This window comes from Equus caballus, chromosome 6 (genome assembly GCF_041296265.1).
Source record: "Equus caballus isolate H_3958 breed thoroughbred chromosome 6, TB-T2T, whole genome shotgun sequence".
Classification (NCBI taxonomy): domain Eukaryota; kingdom Metazoa; phylum Chordata; class Mammalia; order Perissodactyla; family Equidae; genus Equus; species Equus caballus.
In genome coordinates, this window is record NC_091689.1 from 22339041 (window position 1) to 22355408 (window position 16368).

General features: G+C 47.6%; 1 protein-coding gene across 16 annotated transcripts in view; it reads left to right on the forward strand.

The window, feature by feature from the left end:
• Positions 1–16368, forward strand: part of AGAP1 (ArfGAP with GTPase domain, ankyrin repeat and PH domain 1) — a 558771-nt gene that overhangs the window by 383797 nt on the left and 158606 nt on the right. For 8 of the 16 annotated variants that reach the window (XM_070269557.1, XM_070269554.1, XM_023642639.2 and 5 more), the window contains one exon: positions 9906–10064. The exons of the other annotated variants lie outside the window; for them this stretch is intronic. In XM_070269557.1, the coding sequence (XP_070125658.1) occupies positions 9906–10064 (159 nt within the window). The remainder of the gene's footprint in view (positions 1–9905; positions 10065–16368) is intronic. 16 annotated transcript variants of the gene reach the window in all.

A 16368-nucleotide genomic window follows, 5' to 3' on the forward strand; every position in this document is an offset into this window, starting at 1 on the left:
CACTGGTCATTAAGAAAACTAATTAGCAACATATAGCATGAATCCGAGAGGTGTTAATGCTGTTTTACCCACTGATAACTCTTCTGGGATTCTATGCTATGGAAAAATCTCAAAGTAGAAGATGTCCTTTGCAGTATTGTTTATAATAATGAGAAATTGGAAACAGCCAAAACTATCCAGAAGTAGAAAAACAATAGTATAAATTATCTACATTAAATCAGTAAGATGTTATACATATCTAAAATTATTACAAAGATAATAGAATAATATGGGGAAATGGAAGGAAGTCATATTAAAGAAGTAGAATATAAAGTTGCATCTTTCCTGTGGTCACACCAATATTGGGTAGGCTTCTAATTTACATTTTTTATATATCTGTATAATTTTGCAATATAAGTTGTAAGAAGTTGGTACAACAAACAGACTCTCATTTTTTTCCCCCTTGGCATCACAATTAGAATAGGGAGAAAGAATAAAATGAGCTATTTCCACATTTTAGAAAATAAACGTGAACTGTCCAGTTCCAGGATTTCTAATTCTGAGGCTGGCCACAAGGTTATAATTCGTAGTCATTACATCTGCCATCACCATTTAGTGTGGACTCATACATTCTTTTTTCTCTGATAAGCATACTGCAGAAAACAGATAACAAAAAAACTACACAGCAGTCAGGGAGAAACACAAGAGTGCCATCTCAATAGAAGATGTGTTGGATTGCAGTCCTTTGCAAAGCAAATACCACAGAAGGCAGAGTCCTGGATGCACCTTTAAGAAAAGATACTGAATGTGTCCTTGGGAAAAAAAAAAAAAAAACTCTCTTAGCCTGCAATCCTGGTTGCCAAAAGGAAGGCAGATTTCCAATGCAAATAGTGACGCAAATGGGCCTTGCTCACAGCCCTTAAATCATTGGTATCTCACTTTTTATGGTAGTGTTGTGAATTATATCCTTTTTGGGTTTATAATTAGAGGACGGAACAGATGGCGGAGGCCTCATTGGAGGTGATGTGGCCACTGGAATAGGCTTCACTGTCCAGTCCTGATTCCAGCAAACTCGTCTCCCCACCCGTGCTCACAGCAGGGCGTGGTGCCACTCTGGGTTTGCGAGGAAAGCTCGCGCTCTGAGCTTTTATAACATTGGAAGCTACATAGGAATGAAAGGGGATGTTTCTAAGAGTGAGGCGTCTGAGGGGAAGAGTGAGTTCTTATCCATCATATCCTGTAATTGTGAATTTTTTAATTATAAAATTGCACACTGGAAATGCATGAATGCTTTACACAGGTGCTGATAGAATGCTCTGGGTGTCTCTCCCCCACTCTCTCGGGGCACTTAGAGCTTCAGCATCACCTATTGCCAAGAGATGCTGCTCTTCAGCCTATTGAACCCATAAGTCCAATGCCTGGTACTTTTTTCCTAGTTAAAGCCTTTGGTAAGATCAAGTCCTGTTTGTGAAGATGGACCAAAATCACAACATGCAGTGGGCAAAATTTTGTATTTTCAAAGAAGCTGTTGATGAATCTCTTTGAAGGCCGTGAAAAGCCTTATCTCAGAGTATATTTTTAAAAATCCGAATGCGCTATTTTTAATGTAATAAGCCTATAGCTTAAAAGAGGAGTTCTGTCTTTGATGTCATTTGGTGGATGAAAACATCCTTGTTCAATAGAAAGCCAGCATCTTTTTCATGCTCGTTTGAGATCAGTTCAGGCAACATACTGATATTCATTCAGATATAAATGCCATAGTCACTTTGAAATGCAAATTGTTTAAAGAAAAATAGCATATGGTGGAGGTAAGTACCTTTTCAAATCAACTCTTACACTTTAGGGATGTAAGTAAAGCTAAAATTATTCTTGGGCAAGAATCTGGCGCCTTTGACACATGGAAGCTTGCTCTAATCAGGGCGGCGCGGTAAGCACACACATATCCATATCAAGGAGATGGCGCTGGGGGGCCGTGGATTAGCATGGTAATGCAGCCGCCCCCTGCTAGTCGGGCCAGTAGCCAGCTGATCAGTAGATGGGGTATTGGAGGAAACACTCTTTCTGAGTTCAGAATTGGCCAGGAAGTCGACCCTGTGTTTCATGGTAATGCAGATAAATATTTGGGGAAAAAATACTGAGACAATACCAAATAGGTCTTTTTGGCATCCCCTTCCTATGGACGCCAGCATCCCATCTTTGTAGGGCTGGCCACTCTTTGGGAGTTAATGCTGGTGAAACTGTCTTCTGCCCAACCTGACTCTATCGCTCGTATTTCCTGACCTGACGTGCATTCACAAACCATTCAAATGACCTTTTTAAGCTTTTTTTGTCGGGGGGGGGGGGTAAATTTTAGTGGTATAACATATACCCAGAAAGTGCAAAATCCTAAGTCATAGCTAAGGGTACAGGTGACCAGCATCAGATCAAGAAGCAGCAGGTGGCCACCACCCCAGGAAGCCCCCGTGGGTAACTTCCTGTCCCTGTCACATGTCCCCTCCACAGACACACGAGGGCATTCGCCATCTGACTTCTCACTCCATCGATCCGTTTCGCCTGTTGATTTTGAACTGTTGGGTGGGCTCATAACGGCTGGCACTCTTCGCTTCGTCTTCTTTTACTCCACGCGCTGTGACGTGCATGCTGTTGTGGCCCTGTCAGTAGTCCATTCTTCTGACTGGTGTGTAATATTCCATCATGTGGATACACCATGGGGTACCCACGGTAGGTGGACATTTCAGCCATTTCCTGTTTGGGGCTGTTCTGAATCATGCTGCTGCCATGAACCAAAAAGAACATCTTTTACATGTTTCCTGGTGGACAAGTTTATGCACATCTGTATGTTTTTAATCTGGAGGGACGTGAAAGAGGAATCTTGAGTGAGAGAAATGTGGTGGGCTGTTCTGTGAAAGCTTCAGGTGAGGTGAGCCAGTTAGAAGAGCAGTTTGGGTTGTCCTGGCTTGGGGTAGCATCTCCTTTTTCCATACCGCTCTTCATATAGATGAGTCCATTCCCAAAGTCTGAAATAAATCTACAGTGTTCCATGAAGTCTTTCCTGAACCTGGGAGCTGGTGTCAGCTCCCGGCCTCTGCTACCTTCTTACGGCTGTTGTGTTCCTCACCTTGCATTTTGGCCACACGTGGACTTGTCTGATAACCTTCTACTGGACTGTGCAGCTTCCCTAAGGCTATGGACTCTGTTTCCTTCATTGTGCCCAGCCTGGTGGGGCTTCAATGTAATGATACAGGGAAATCCAGGAGGTCAGACTTAGGTGGCAAATATTGGCAGGGTCCCTTTTTACCCTCCTTGCAAGTTAACAAGCTAACCTGCCAGTTTCCTGGATGATGAGACTCCTGGGTCAGGACAAATGACAGTTTAGTACTCCCAGCTAGAGCAGTGCCAGAGAATCAGCATTGTCATCTGCTAGTTCCTCCAAGGGCCAGGTGACACCAGCACACACCGTGGGTTGCATTGCAGGAGAGGAACCTGGAGTGAAAGTGAGCCCAGTCCTTTATAATGGGACACAAGCATACCTGCCCAACCTTTGCCATCGGAGGTGACATTGTCATCCTGGACAGCAGACAGATCTGCCCTCCTCTCGAGGAAGACCTTACCTCTGTCACTATACAGACATCCCTGAAATGATGATCAGAACAAAACAGTGCCAGCACCTGTGCCACAAGATGTGAAGAACACAGACCATGGAGCAGTCTATGAGAAGCCGGGTGGGGGATATTTGGGTAGGTCATTGGGAGGATGGAAGATGGGATAAGGAGAAGGAAGGGAAGGAAAGAATGGAAAGTACCCCCCTCCCGCCCTCCAGGAGGTCCCAGCCCTGATGCTCACCCCTGGGGGAAGCACGTGTCCCCTTGGCTTGCTTTTAAGGCCTCCAGTCTGTTGACTCTGGCTTAGAGCTTGGTGAGTTAGAACCGACTGTTAGACCTACCTCCTGCGCTCCAGGAAAGAGGGCCTTCCAGCCTGGCTTCAGAACCTCCTCTCTCCAGGGAAAGACAGACATGCCTGCAAAGAAGGTGATTTCCAGCCACGTGCTAAGATGCCTCCCCCTCTAATAGAGCCCAGCTCATATCTCATTTCCCAGATACACTAATGAAATTCTGTAGCAAAACAGATCTGTGTTTAGGTGGTCAACGGCTAGGGAAGGAAACAGGAGTCTTTCTCCTGGGCATTGCCAGGGCCGTGGGTTGGAGCAAGGCTTCTTCAGACCACGTGCACCTGCTCCATCGGCTCAGGGCACACTCGCACCTTTCAGTCCTGACTGTCTCGTGCTTGTGATTCTAATGGCCAAGTAGCAAGAGCTTGGGTCTTTGCTTAAATGCACTCTCTTAGCTAATAGCGTATAGGCCTAAGAATTTGACATAACTGATCAATATAGCAGTCCCAGAGCTAGGTGCTTTGATTGGTTGTTGACGGTCATTTGTGTTTTAGATCCCCAGCCACTCCGCCCAACCGAGGGAGTGGAGGCCTCTGTCCGGCATGGCGCCTTGGAGCCGAGTGAGGCCCAGCCTCGTCGTCCGGCCCCACTTCGGGCTGACCCTGACGGCATTTAAACAGCCTTTAGGAGGCTCTGCTTCGTTCTCAGGTGGTCTTGATCTTAAGATCCTTAGCTCTCAGGAAATCAGATCGGTCATTGGCTTCTCTCACAAACGATAACTTTAGATCCTCAGCCTTAATGAATAACTTGCTAACATGAAATGAATTACCATTCAATGAGAGATGGGGCCCCAGAGGACTTTGAGAGAAAACCAAGTGATTTTAAACGTAGCGTCTCCCTTATCTGCTTAGATGGTCTTTTCAAAAGCTGTGAACACATGTAGGACCGGGGTCACCATGTGGTCGCATGTCGGGCAGATATTGCTAGATGTGTACGTGTGAAAAACCGGAAGCAAGGACACTATTACTTAACCAGTTAGCGATATTCATTCAGGAACAGAAATGAAATTATCGTTAGCCTTTGTGGGGGGGGTTATAAAACTAAACATCAGAGATGATGTCATAAAGTAGTATAATTAGATTTTAAATCTGTATAGTTATTAAAAATATTCACGGAACATTTGGGGGTAGTTTGCTGCTTTGACTGAAGGATTTACTCAGAGTAAGTAAGAAATGCCTCACCGTGTGACGACTGGCCCAGGACCGCTCACGTGGGGCGAGATGCTGCAGGGGCCACGTTAGGCCAGCAAGGCTGCCTCCACCGTATCGTGACCGAGTCTGAGGACCACTGGCTTGCCTCCGAGTTAAGAAATGTGTCTTTATGCATTTCCATTTAAGACAAGTACCTCTTTGTGAATCTCCAAACTATGTATTTAGGGCAGAAACAATATTTCTTACCCTCCCTAATTTTTTTGTTTGTTTTCAGTTCAACAAATATATTTCTGTGCCACCACAGAAAACCCTTTTGTCTCCTTACATCACAGTTAGTTGGTCTTTTATCATTTGATTTTCGGAAAAAACTTAAGTGAAATCAAAAAAGTGAATGAGTATATATAAAAAAGAGATTTACTCTTCCTGAGAGAAAATGAGAAATGTTTCACTTCCGAAATGAGAATCCTCGTTTGCATATTTTTAGAAGATTTTGTAAGTCACAGTCACCAGAGATCAGGAACCAGGAATGAGGCAGGCAGGTAACTGAGCGAGGTGGGGTGGGAGTGGGCCAGGAGCGTGCCCTGGATCTGCGGCGTGCATTCAGATAATACGGATTCAGAGATACAGTCAACTGATTGTCCCCCAGCACAAACACGGGCCTGTGGCTGCCACATATTCTCATTTCTCAAGCTGTGCCAGAAAGCATGGGTTTTTAGATGAAATCTCCCAAATTAATTCCACGTTCAAAAAGAAATCATTGTCCACCAAGCAAAAATGCGTCTTATGAGCTCAGCCCAGACTCCAGGCCACAAGTCTGTGGATCTGTTTTAAAGCTTTGCTTTTATAACCGTGTGTCCATATACACATTTGTTGGGCCAAAATTCATCATCGTCGTTCATCAACAGTTAGGAGTCAGGTGCGGTTGGGATGACCCACCTGGGGGAACAGTGCAGGCACCATGGGTGGCAGATGTGGCACTGGGACCACCATGGGCCCAAAGGGGCAGGGAAGAGAGAGGGGGTTACCCCAACCCACAAGCTGGAGGGCTCGAAAGTTCAGCTTTCTAAAGGATTCCATTGAGCTGTTTTGGGTCTTGTGCAGATTCTGCAGTCGGACAGCAGGAGCACACCATCTTGCCAGAAGGTTCTTCCCCCCTGGAGGTCCCTGTGTCCATTGGTTCCCTGTGGACCCCCTCAGGAGCCAAACCCCAGAGCCGCTGCACCAGCCACTTCATGTATCGGACTTGTGCTTAAAATTTCATTTGACGAACAGCTACAAGTTTGAAAACCAGCGGACCAGCCACAGGCGTGTGACCAGCACCGTCGCCTAGTTTTACGTTAGTGTCCGTTTTAAGGAATCTTCTCTTTCCCTTTTCTCTAGTGGATGTTTGGCTTTGAAATGAAGAAGCTGTCAACCTATGATTAGTTCTTTGTCGGATATCTCCATTTGAACATTTCCTGTGTTCCTTGTCCACGGTTCAGATTGACTCACTGTCCTGTGTGCACGTGGATGCTTATTGCTGGAGTGTGGCCTCGAGTGGTCAGTGACAGACACACCAAGAGAATTCTCTCTGCCTTTTAAAGGAAGTACATCGGGAGACTGTTAGGCTGGTCATCCTTAGGGAGTCACACTCCTGAGGGAAGGGACAGGGAAACCGGCGGTGGAGACTTGAGTGTCATGCTGGCATCCTCAGCCCAAAGGCAGACAGACAGGCAGCAAATTTATTTTTGATTTTTCAGGTGTGTGGGCTTTGTGTGCCTAAAGCTGGTATAAAATGAGGTTTTGTGGACAGATTCTGCGCTTGATAATGACTCATCAGGGGCACGAATGGGCCCCCAGGGGCAGGAAAGAATCATCTCCTTGACATTTGCACCAAATGGCAGGTGTCCCGCGGGCAGTACGGGCTCCGGGGGCCTGGCTCAGCAGTGGGGTCAGCTTGCACGTATCTTCTCGTCGTTCTTTTCTCCCATCCTCTTTCCATCGTTACCTCTCACCCACCATAAAAATGTTCGCAGTGTCCTATCTGCTAGGAATTCACACCATGAAAACCAGAAAGGGGCCTGGGGGCCCCAGGAGGGGTTGTGGGGAGGAACCTCATTCTGAATGGTGGTCTGGGTGCTGGCCTGTGGGATCAGGGTCCCCACAGGGAAGAGAAGGCCCCGGCCCACACCCTTCAGTTCAGAAGGGTTTCTTTCCAAAGGAACAGAGCTGTGGACAGAGACAAGCCCAGGAGGACAGTCCAGGCACTGGGGCTGGCAGACGGGGCGCTGGGACCACCATGGGCCCAAAGGGGCAAGGAGAGAGAGGGGGTTACCCCAGCAAGCCCCCAGCAGAGGGACAGCCAGCCCAAGGCTACCACGCAGGGAGGGAGCCCAGGAGCAAACGCCCCCATTTCACACTCCTCCCTTGTACTGGCTCCCGCTGGTTGAGCCCGGTGGGGAGCCAGGGGTACTGGCGCTGACGGATGCAGCCCAAGTGGACGCCCTCCTGAGCGGGGAGCAGGGCAGGGGAAGCGTGTGGCAGGAAGGCAACGGGCAGGTGCAGGTGTGGACACAGGCTGCAGGACGAGACCCATGGTTTGCTGCCCAGTGGGAGCGCCAGCTCCTCGGGGGGCATGTGGCATATGGAGAATACCTGGAGGAGCGTGTGGTGTGTCCCTTAGTGCCACCTCGCTGCCCCTGGGCTGCCCCTCTGTATCTATGATGCACATGCCTGGTCCTCCTCCCTAGGCTGGCATGAGGGTCTGACCCGGAGTGGGCGTGGGAACACTAGCTGCTGCTGTCACACGATGTGGGCATTTCCAGGGTTTGCGGGCATGCCCAAGTGTTAAACTCAGAACATCAGAGCTGGGAGGGAGACAAGGTAACTGGCTTGAGACTCTGCAGTAGACACAGGAGCCAAGACCCGGGCTCCCGACCTGCAGTCCTGTGCGTGTCCTGGAGCACCTTTGATAGCAGCAGCCCGTGGTGGTGGCGAGCTTTCGTGGTAGTTACTTTCTGGTTTAAGTATTTGTCTTGTAATCAGTCTGAGCTCTCCACCAGGTCCACTCAAACTTTCCTGTGTGCACAGGTCACCCCAGGATCTTATTAAAAAGCAGGTGCCAGGGTGAGCCTGGGAATCTGCATTTCTCAGTGCTCCCAGGCGATGCTGCTTCTGTGAGTGTGAGAAGTACACTTAGAAAGATCTGTGGGCTTCCCATTCTTCCCTTCCTGGCTGTTAGCTGTTCCTTATGGCTTTTTTCTGGAATCGGGTAGACTTGCCTAGGAATAGCTTCCCTTACGACATTCAAGATGTACTCAGTTCCCACAACAGCATAAAATCGGCATCATTTTGGGGGCTGGCCCGGTAGCACAGCTGGTAAGTTCACATGTTCCACTTCGGCTGCCCAGGGTTTGCTGATTCAGATCCCGGGTGCGGACCTACACACCGCTTGGCAAGCCATGCTGTGGCAGGCATCCCACATATAAAGTAGAGGAAGATGAGCATGGATGTTAGCTCAGGGCCAATCTTCCTCAGCAAAAAAAAAGGAGGATTGGCGGTGGATGTTAGCTCAGGGCCAATCTTCCTCAAAAAAAGAAAAATCAGCATCGTTTTTTAAGGCAGAAGTGTATTTTTAAAAGTAAAGTCCTTCATCTTCATTCATCGCTTGTTTGTGTCTTACTGGCAACCGTTTCCGTAGGTGATTGCGTAGCTTTCCCGGGCTCCATGGAATTATAGTGGGGTCCGTGTTCATAGGGGAGCCCTGGTTCCCACCTCTGGCTGCTCCCAGAGTCACCGGAGTGCTTTAGGAAATGTGTCTTCTCCCGAGCCCCACCCCAGACCTTCTGGACCAATAACTGGAATACTTTGAAACCTCTATTTTTAAAAAGCTCCACGGGTAATTCCCATAATTGGCCAGATTTAGGAACTACTAATATGGTCTATGTCTTTAAAATCTTCTCCTATGAAAACCTTCTATTAAAACAATTTAGGACTTAATTGGTTCTAAACAAAAACAATCAGAGGAAAGTTAAAAAAAGAAAAAAGAATCCTAATACCTTTGAAGATCCGTATATAAAACTAACAAACTCATCCATGAGCCACAAGGTATGATTGGCTGAGCTTTAGAGAAAGGCACTTAATTATGTTTTTGAGTCTAAAATTGGTGTGACCAGATAATTCATTTTGATGTTGAGGCAACTGATTCAAATCATTAAGTATACAATGGAATCATTTTTCATCACAGTCCCTGTGCGCCATGAAGTTGCTAAGGTTATTTTTCCTCTGCTTGGTCTTTTCAAGGTTAAGAGTAAAGTTACCTGGTTTGAGAGTCTGCATTTCCACCGATGTGGCATCTGGGAACTTTGATTTGTGTTGATCATAAAGTATAGCTTCCCCGTGAAAATAATCCTCTGGCACCAGACAGGGGACTCCCAACTGGTGATCATTTTCACATCCCTTGATGGGCTGACCCAGCAGCGCTCCCATAGGGTCCATCTCGCTGGCCTGCCAGGAATGTTGCTTTTCCCAAAAGTGCGTGTTTTGTCTTCGCCTCTGCTCCATCTGGAGGTGGCGGTGGTGTCGCGTGTCTCTGTTTAGAATTGCTTTATGTGCACTCATTTGAAGGCTCCTTCAGTGTTTTATCAAGCTCCCTGAGATTGGTGCCCGCCTTTTTCAGTCTTGCGTATTGTTTTGTACGATGCTTCCATTTTCCATGCAGGCGGGACAACAGCTGCTCCCGGTGCTAAGGTCCACTGTGCGCAGGCGCGTCGACCCCTTAGACTAACTCGTGAAGGCTTCGGGGTCTGCAGTCCGCGGTGGTGTTCACCTGACTTGTTTATTCCTAGGGAATGTCACTAGTGCGTCTGGGTCTCAGATGGCAAGCGGCGTCAGCCTGGTCTCCTTCAACAGCCGGCCGGACGGCATGCAGCAACGCTCCTATTCTGTCTCCAGTGCCGACCAGTGGAGTGAGGCTACGGTCATTGCAAACTCGGCCATCAGCAGTGGTAAGAGAGGGCGCGGCCCCACGGACCCGCGGCCACCTCACGGTCCTCGGTTGTAAGCCAGGGGCCGGACACAACGCCCCCAGTCTCTGTGCTCTGCTCTGAGAATGGCGCAGCCGTGTCAACGATGCGCGCCTCGCCTTGCATCCGTGGAGTGTTTTTGTCCTTCATAGACTGTCTCGCCCACGCCATCTCATTGGTTCCTCTTGGTTCAGGAAGGAGATGATGTTCATCCCCGCTTGACAGATTTGGAAACTGAGGCTGCAGACAGGGCAAGTGGCCTACCGGGGTCATGTGATAGGGAGGCAGCAGAGCTGAGAAATAAGAGCAGATATGTGCCCCTGGTTACACTGCCTTGCACGATGTGGCCTACGCTTCCACCGTTAGTGCGCATCTTATGTTGTTAGGGTTTGGGATTTTTTTTTAAATCAAAGGAAAACATAATTCATCCTTCTTAGCAGTTTTCCAAGATTCCTGGCATATCCTCTAATTTGTGGGGAGTCTCCACCCCACTTTTTTTCTCGTGTGGGCAGCTTCTTGAGAAAGAAATGTGCCCACTGGAAACTGTCTTGACGTGCGCGTGAAACCATGAATTATGCAACGTCGGGGCTGTGCTGGCTTGCCGAAACGTGTTTTGCCTGTGGCATTTTGTCTATGGCCTGTTCACCGGTATTTAAAGGAATTCCCACTGTTGTATGTCATCCATCAGCCAGGATTTTAGAGTAATTTTAGCATAATTTGTTCTAATTAAAAGATTCAGCATCAGGTCTTCCCTGTAGACCCACCAGCTGCCACGGCAGGGCGTTGGCTTGGGGCAAACAGCATCCTTATTTCTAGTTACTCCACACTCCTCCCGTGGACACTGCCCAGCAGAGGCCTTAAAGAAAGACATCTCCAAACCAAGTGAGGAGGGAAGCTGAGTCCGTAAAGGCAGCTCCAGAGGATGCCCTAGCTACGCAGGTCTGGGAAAGCTTCTGGCTCGGAGCGCCATAGAGCATTGCCCAGGTGCCCAGCATGCTCCCAGCTCCAGGCTTCCTTCTTGATTCAAAAGAAGCTGCTTCGGTAGAGAGCGAACATCTGCCTTCAGCCTCCTTGGGGACCCTTCAAGGCTTTCTGCCTTTCATCTGAAATCATGACGATACCTTGAGAACCCCAGCGAGGGAGGTTCCACATCATATAAATTAACCACCCACAGCTTGTTCCCTTGCAACATGACATCCGTGCATTCATAGCCCTCACACGCCCCGGAAAGCCTAGTGGTGGGTGGTGGGCCTTCTCGGCAGACACATCTGTGCTTCCATCAGAGCTGCCCCACACCTGCACACCAGGTGGCCTTGGGCAGGCTACCTCACCTCCATGAAGCTCTGTTCTCTTCTGATAAATGGATGTGCTTCCGTCCCTTGCGTAGTCGCTAGGTGTGTATTGCAACACCTGGTCCGTGGCTTCCATAATTCAGTATCTACTATTGTTATTCCAGTTACTCTCTGTCGGAGGAGCAAGCGGTGTACATGTTTAATTTTGCATTATCAAATACTTTGAAATGCGTTAATTTTTCAGTTAGCGTTAGTAATGCTATCCGATTGGGTTTATTGTGTTGCTGCCTTTCTGTGAAGGTGTGCTCCCATGGTTGAGGGTGGGAGGAGCTCCAGGCTGGGCCTTCCCAGAGCCTGGTGCACACACTGCCTTGGCCCCGCCTTGTAGGGCAGAGACCTTTGCAAGCTGTCCTCCTTTGAGTGAGCGTGGTTGAGTGACAAACGTGGCCTGAGGAGAGCGACAGTTTTTAGCTTCTGTGCCTTAGGTACTCTGAGAGTTATCTTTGGGGAGAAGGAAGTTCCTGAAAGAGACCATCACCCCAATCTTTGCCTCCCCTATGCTCAGGATATTTTTACAGAAAAGGCACTGGAAGCAGCATATTCATCTAAAATCCATTTTGTACAAATATTCCTTCTGCACAATGATCTCTTTCATAAAGACCCACCAGCTAACTTTCCCCCTGCCTAACAGCTCTTTGCATCTGGTGTTGCATGTACTGGACAGGCATTTCCACGCGACCAAATCCTGAAACTCTTCCTCCCAGACCCTGGGCTTGTATTGGTCTGTACACGCAGATTTATGAAGTACCCGTAAGAGACGGAGGTTGCCTACGTACAAATGCTGTTTTTCAACTGACAAAGCAATTTCTCCCGTACTAACGCCCTTGGGTGTCTGTTCTTCATTCGCATAGCGTGTTTCTTAAAGACTAGGCTCCCTGATGTCCCAGGGCTTGAACTCTGAATGCAGGAGATCAGAAACACCAGTTTATGCCCCAGTATCAGCCTGCTGTGGGTACGGATGGAGAGCTTTAGAGAAAGCCCGGGCTGAAATTGTGCAGGTAGTTTAAGGATTAGTAGAGTTCATCAAGGAAAACTTCCCAAAGAGAATCAAACTTGAGCTATGCTTAAAGAACCAGATGGATTTTTTTTGTGTGCAAAACCGCAGGAGGAAGTTTTTATAAGCGTTGAGGCAATTTGGACAAAGACTCACAGAGGAGGAAGAGGGAAAATGGGACAGCTGAGGCGCTCTAGAGAAACAGAAGGTGTAAGTTGGAGTGGCGAAATGAGGAGAGACGAGAAGAGAAGAGATGAGTGTTGAAAGGTCAGAATTGCAAAGTTGATTAGCATCTTGTTTTAAGACTTACAGCAGACATTTTAAATAGCAAAGATCGAGAAAGACAATAAAATGTTGTACAGAAGTATGATTCCTACAGTCATCCTTCGTGCCTGTGTTTTCTAAGGATTGATGGTGTGTCACACCCAAGATACAGTTGAAAAGGGAAACCAGAGCCGTATTAATAACAAGAGCTAATATTTATTGAAAGCGTCCTGTGAATTATCTCGTTGGATCCTCAGGGAGTAGATACTGTCGTTCGCTCCCTTTTACAGATGGAGGGACTCTGGTACAGAAGGGTTAAGTTCCTTGTTCAGAGTCACATCCTGGTAAGGGCCAGGATGTCATCTCAGGTGGCCTGATTCCAGGCCTTTGCTCCACATTGGCACCTCTCAAGATGTGCTTCCCAGACAGGCAGCAGCCGCCTTTCCTGGGAACTGGTTAGAAGTGCAGATTCTTAGGTCCCATCCCAGACCCAGTGAATCTAAAACTCAGGGGTGGGGCACAGCGACCTGTGTGTTAACAGGCCCTCCACGCAGTTATGCTGAAGTTTGAGAACCACCGCTCCAAATCCTTGCTTCTCAAAGTATCGTCCATGGACCAAGTGGCATCTGACAGCCCCCAGGGAGTCGGCTAGAAATGCAGAGTCCCAGGCTCCACCAAGACTCCCTGGATTGGAGCTGCATGTTACCAGGATCCCTGGGTGATCGGGGTGCACCTGGGAGTTGAGACACCCTGCCTGCCAGGAGGGCAGCATCCTGGCTTCCCTCTGCACAGCACCATCCCTGCCTGCCTTCCGTGATTCATCAAGTGGCCAGACCCAAAGCGATTTTTAATGACCCGCAGGGCCCAGGATCTGACTGGCAACTTCAAGAAAACACGTTTATGAATGGATTTTGAGACCTCAGCTTGGGCGGCAACATTCCCTGCTGTGCCTGGAAAATAATCAGAAAAGAAACAAACACGATTAAAAGTCCTCTGCCATGCTTTTCCTTTTTAAACGGCACTTGATACAAACCCAACTCTCTTTTTTTTTTTATTTTATAATACTCATTTTATCACCTTCCCCCCCCCTCCCCCCCCCGCCCAAGTCTCTGGTTTGGATGTCAGAGTCATAAGAAGCTTACACTGTGCTAACAGCAGGGATGGGGGAAGCTGAGCACCTCTGAATCCCAATGCCCACGTGTTGGTGAATATGCTTTCCCATTGTCATGCACTTTTATTGTAAAACATCATTATAGTAACAACATTGGGATTCAGTTTTTCTCTGCCCCCTTGTCCACACTAAATTAAGACTTTAGCTCCCAGAACTTTTCCAAGTCTTCCCCTCTAGGCGCACAGGTACCCTGGGGGTTTCTGTCTTTTAAGCAGCTGTGAGCAACTCGTGATTAGATAGATTACTTTGTGGCATGCAAAACTACAAAACAGGAGGTTCTGGTTAAATTAAGGGGGGAAGAAAAGAAGAATCCATTCTGTGAAATGGAATGCCCCACTGCTTTATGACTATTACTGTTGTAAGGTTTTGCATTTAAGTACCTGAGGTTTAAAATTAAGTGTCTAATATAATTTGGCATTGCTAACATGAGACCCGCATCTACCCTTAGAGAAAATCCAGACAGCTCCGTTCAGAGTTTCAAATTGCCGTCTGCTGGCTTGCCAGCATCACGGAGAATTGGGTCCCTCTCCGACAAAGCACCCCATGCTGCTCAGTGTAATTTTTTAAATGCAGAAACATATTCGTCTTGAGCTTCTGCATTGAAAAAGGCTGTTCCCAGAGTCCATGAAAAATTAATTTTTTTACATTTTTTCTCACTCTCCTAAGTGTTTGACAGAAGTAATTTTTGCAGCAAGAGAGAATAAAAACCGGTGGCTGTAAATTCCTGTCCTGGAACCTCTGTGTAGATTCTTTATGGACCCAGAATTGATCTACATGTCAGAGCCTGTTGTGGTTTCGACTGTTTATCACTGTAATGGCAGCGGTGATCCTGTGAACACCAACTTATATTCCCGGGTGAAAGAAATTGGTGTTTGCAGTCAATGAGGGGGCAGCTCAGCCTTATTGATAGATTCAGAACAATTATCTCTGCCCCAGCTATTGGCTGAGCATTTTCTCGAATCTTATTGGGAGCCTCTCTCTTTTTTTTTTTTTTTTTTTTTTTTGAGTAATCATTTTCTCTATGGGTGATTTTCTCCAGGAGTGTTAGCCAAGAGTTAGCATTACGGCAGGTAGCAGGGGATCCTGGAGGGTCATTTGTGACATACTTGGTTGTCATATCTCACTCCAAGACAAAATGCATTTTTAGATACACCACACCTGTGCCAAGTGCCCAAGCCAATGGCGTGGACCTGCTGCATTTGTCTGCATGCCTTCCTGAGTGTCTCAGCAAGCCTGGCAGGCCTGCCACACCGTCTCCTGCCAGGGCCAACCTTGGGCTGAGGGCCTCAACTGTTGCTGTTGCCGTGGCAGCCACGCGCCCCGCCTCTTGACTGTCAGGCTGTTCTGATGGCTCCACCCCATCCCCGATTGCTTCATTCCAACAGTTAATCTTCGGCCGCGCTGGTTGGCCATCACCGTCAATATTGCATCGCTTCAAACGACTCTTGAGCATTTGTCTTCAACCCCACTTCCCCCTGCCTGCAGCAGGCCACCGTACAGCCTTGTCAGCACTGAGTCAAAAAACCATATCCATCTTTCAGTCTTCTCCATGGAAGGTGTGTGTGCGCGCTCACACGTGCATTTTCTTCTAAATACTTAATCACACGTTTTCTACCAGAATCTGTGGTTATTAGACAGCCGATCCAGAATCTGAAACATTTGAGTTTTTGCTAACTGTTAAATATTTTTTCCCTTTGTGAACATTTTTGGCATGGCTATATTTACGACAGAGTTTAGAAACACTGGTTTCCGCTTCCGTATTCCGGCCTGCACCTCCTTTTGTTTCTCCCTGCCCAGCAAGCTGGCCCCAGGAGGGTGAGCCCACCCTGCATTTGAGATTACAGAGAGCATGCCATAACCGTGGTTCCGAGGATGTTTGCTGTTGGTCCATCAATTGCAATTTTTACAGTTTGCGCACATTTTTCTCCCCTTGGATGTTACGCTGACAATTTTCATATGTGACCAGCAGGTGGTGGTAGTTTGACACTGTCTCTCTCACCAGGGGGCTTAGTCTGTAGGAGGATTTAAAGAGGGAGGAGAGGAGAAACCTTGACTGCCCTTTTTGCCAGCTGCCTCTCTGTGTCAGGAGCTTGACATCCCTTGCTCATTTCCTGAGCATCATTATCCCTGTGTGATGGCTGAGGTCCAAAAGGCTAAGACCATGCTCTTAATAATTAGCCAGAACTCAAAGCCAGGCTTTTCTGATTCCAAAGCTTCTAGTCTTTCCTCTCTGCCTTTATTTTTTTAAAGGAGAAATGAATACTTACTTTTAAAACATGATATCCTAAAAATTGTTGATCTTTTCATAGAGCTTATTTTTTAAGGAAATATGACGTAGTTTTTCCCTTCTCTCACTCATCCTGAACTTCTCCTTTATCATCAATTCCTCCCAAATCTTGACTGGCATTCAAACCCCACTCCCCAGGGTTTGTCAGCAGCCTTCAGCTGAGCTCCCCATGAAAGAGCCGTGGGCTCCCATCCCTCCAAGCTGGGTGCTGCCCATCT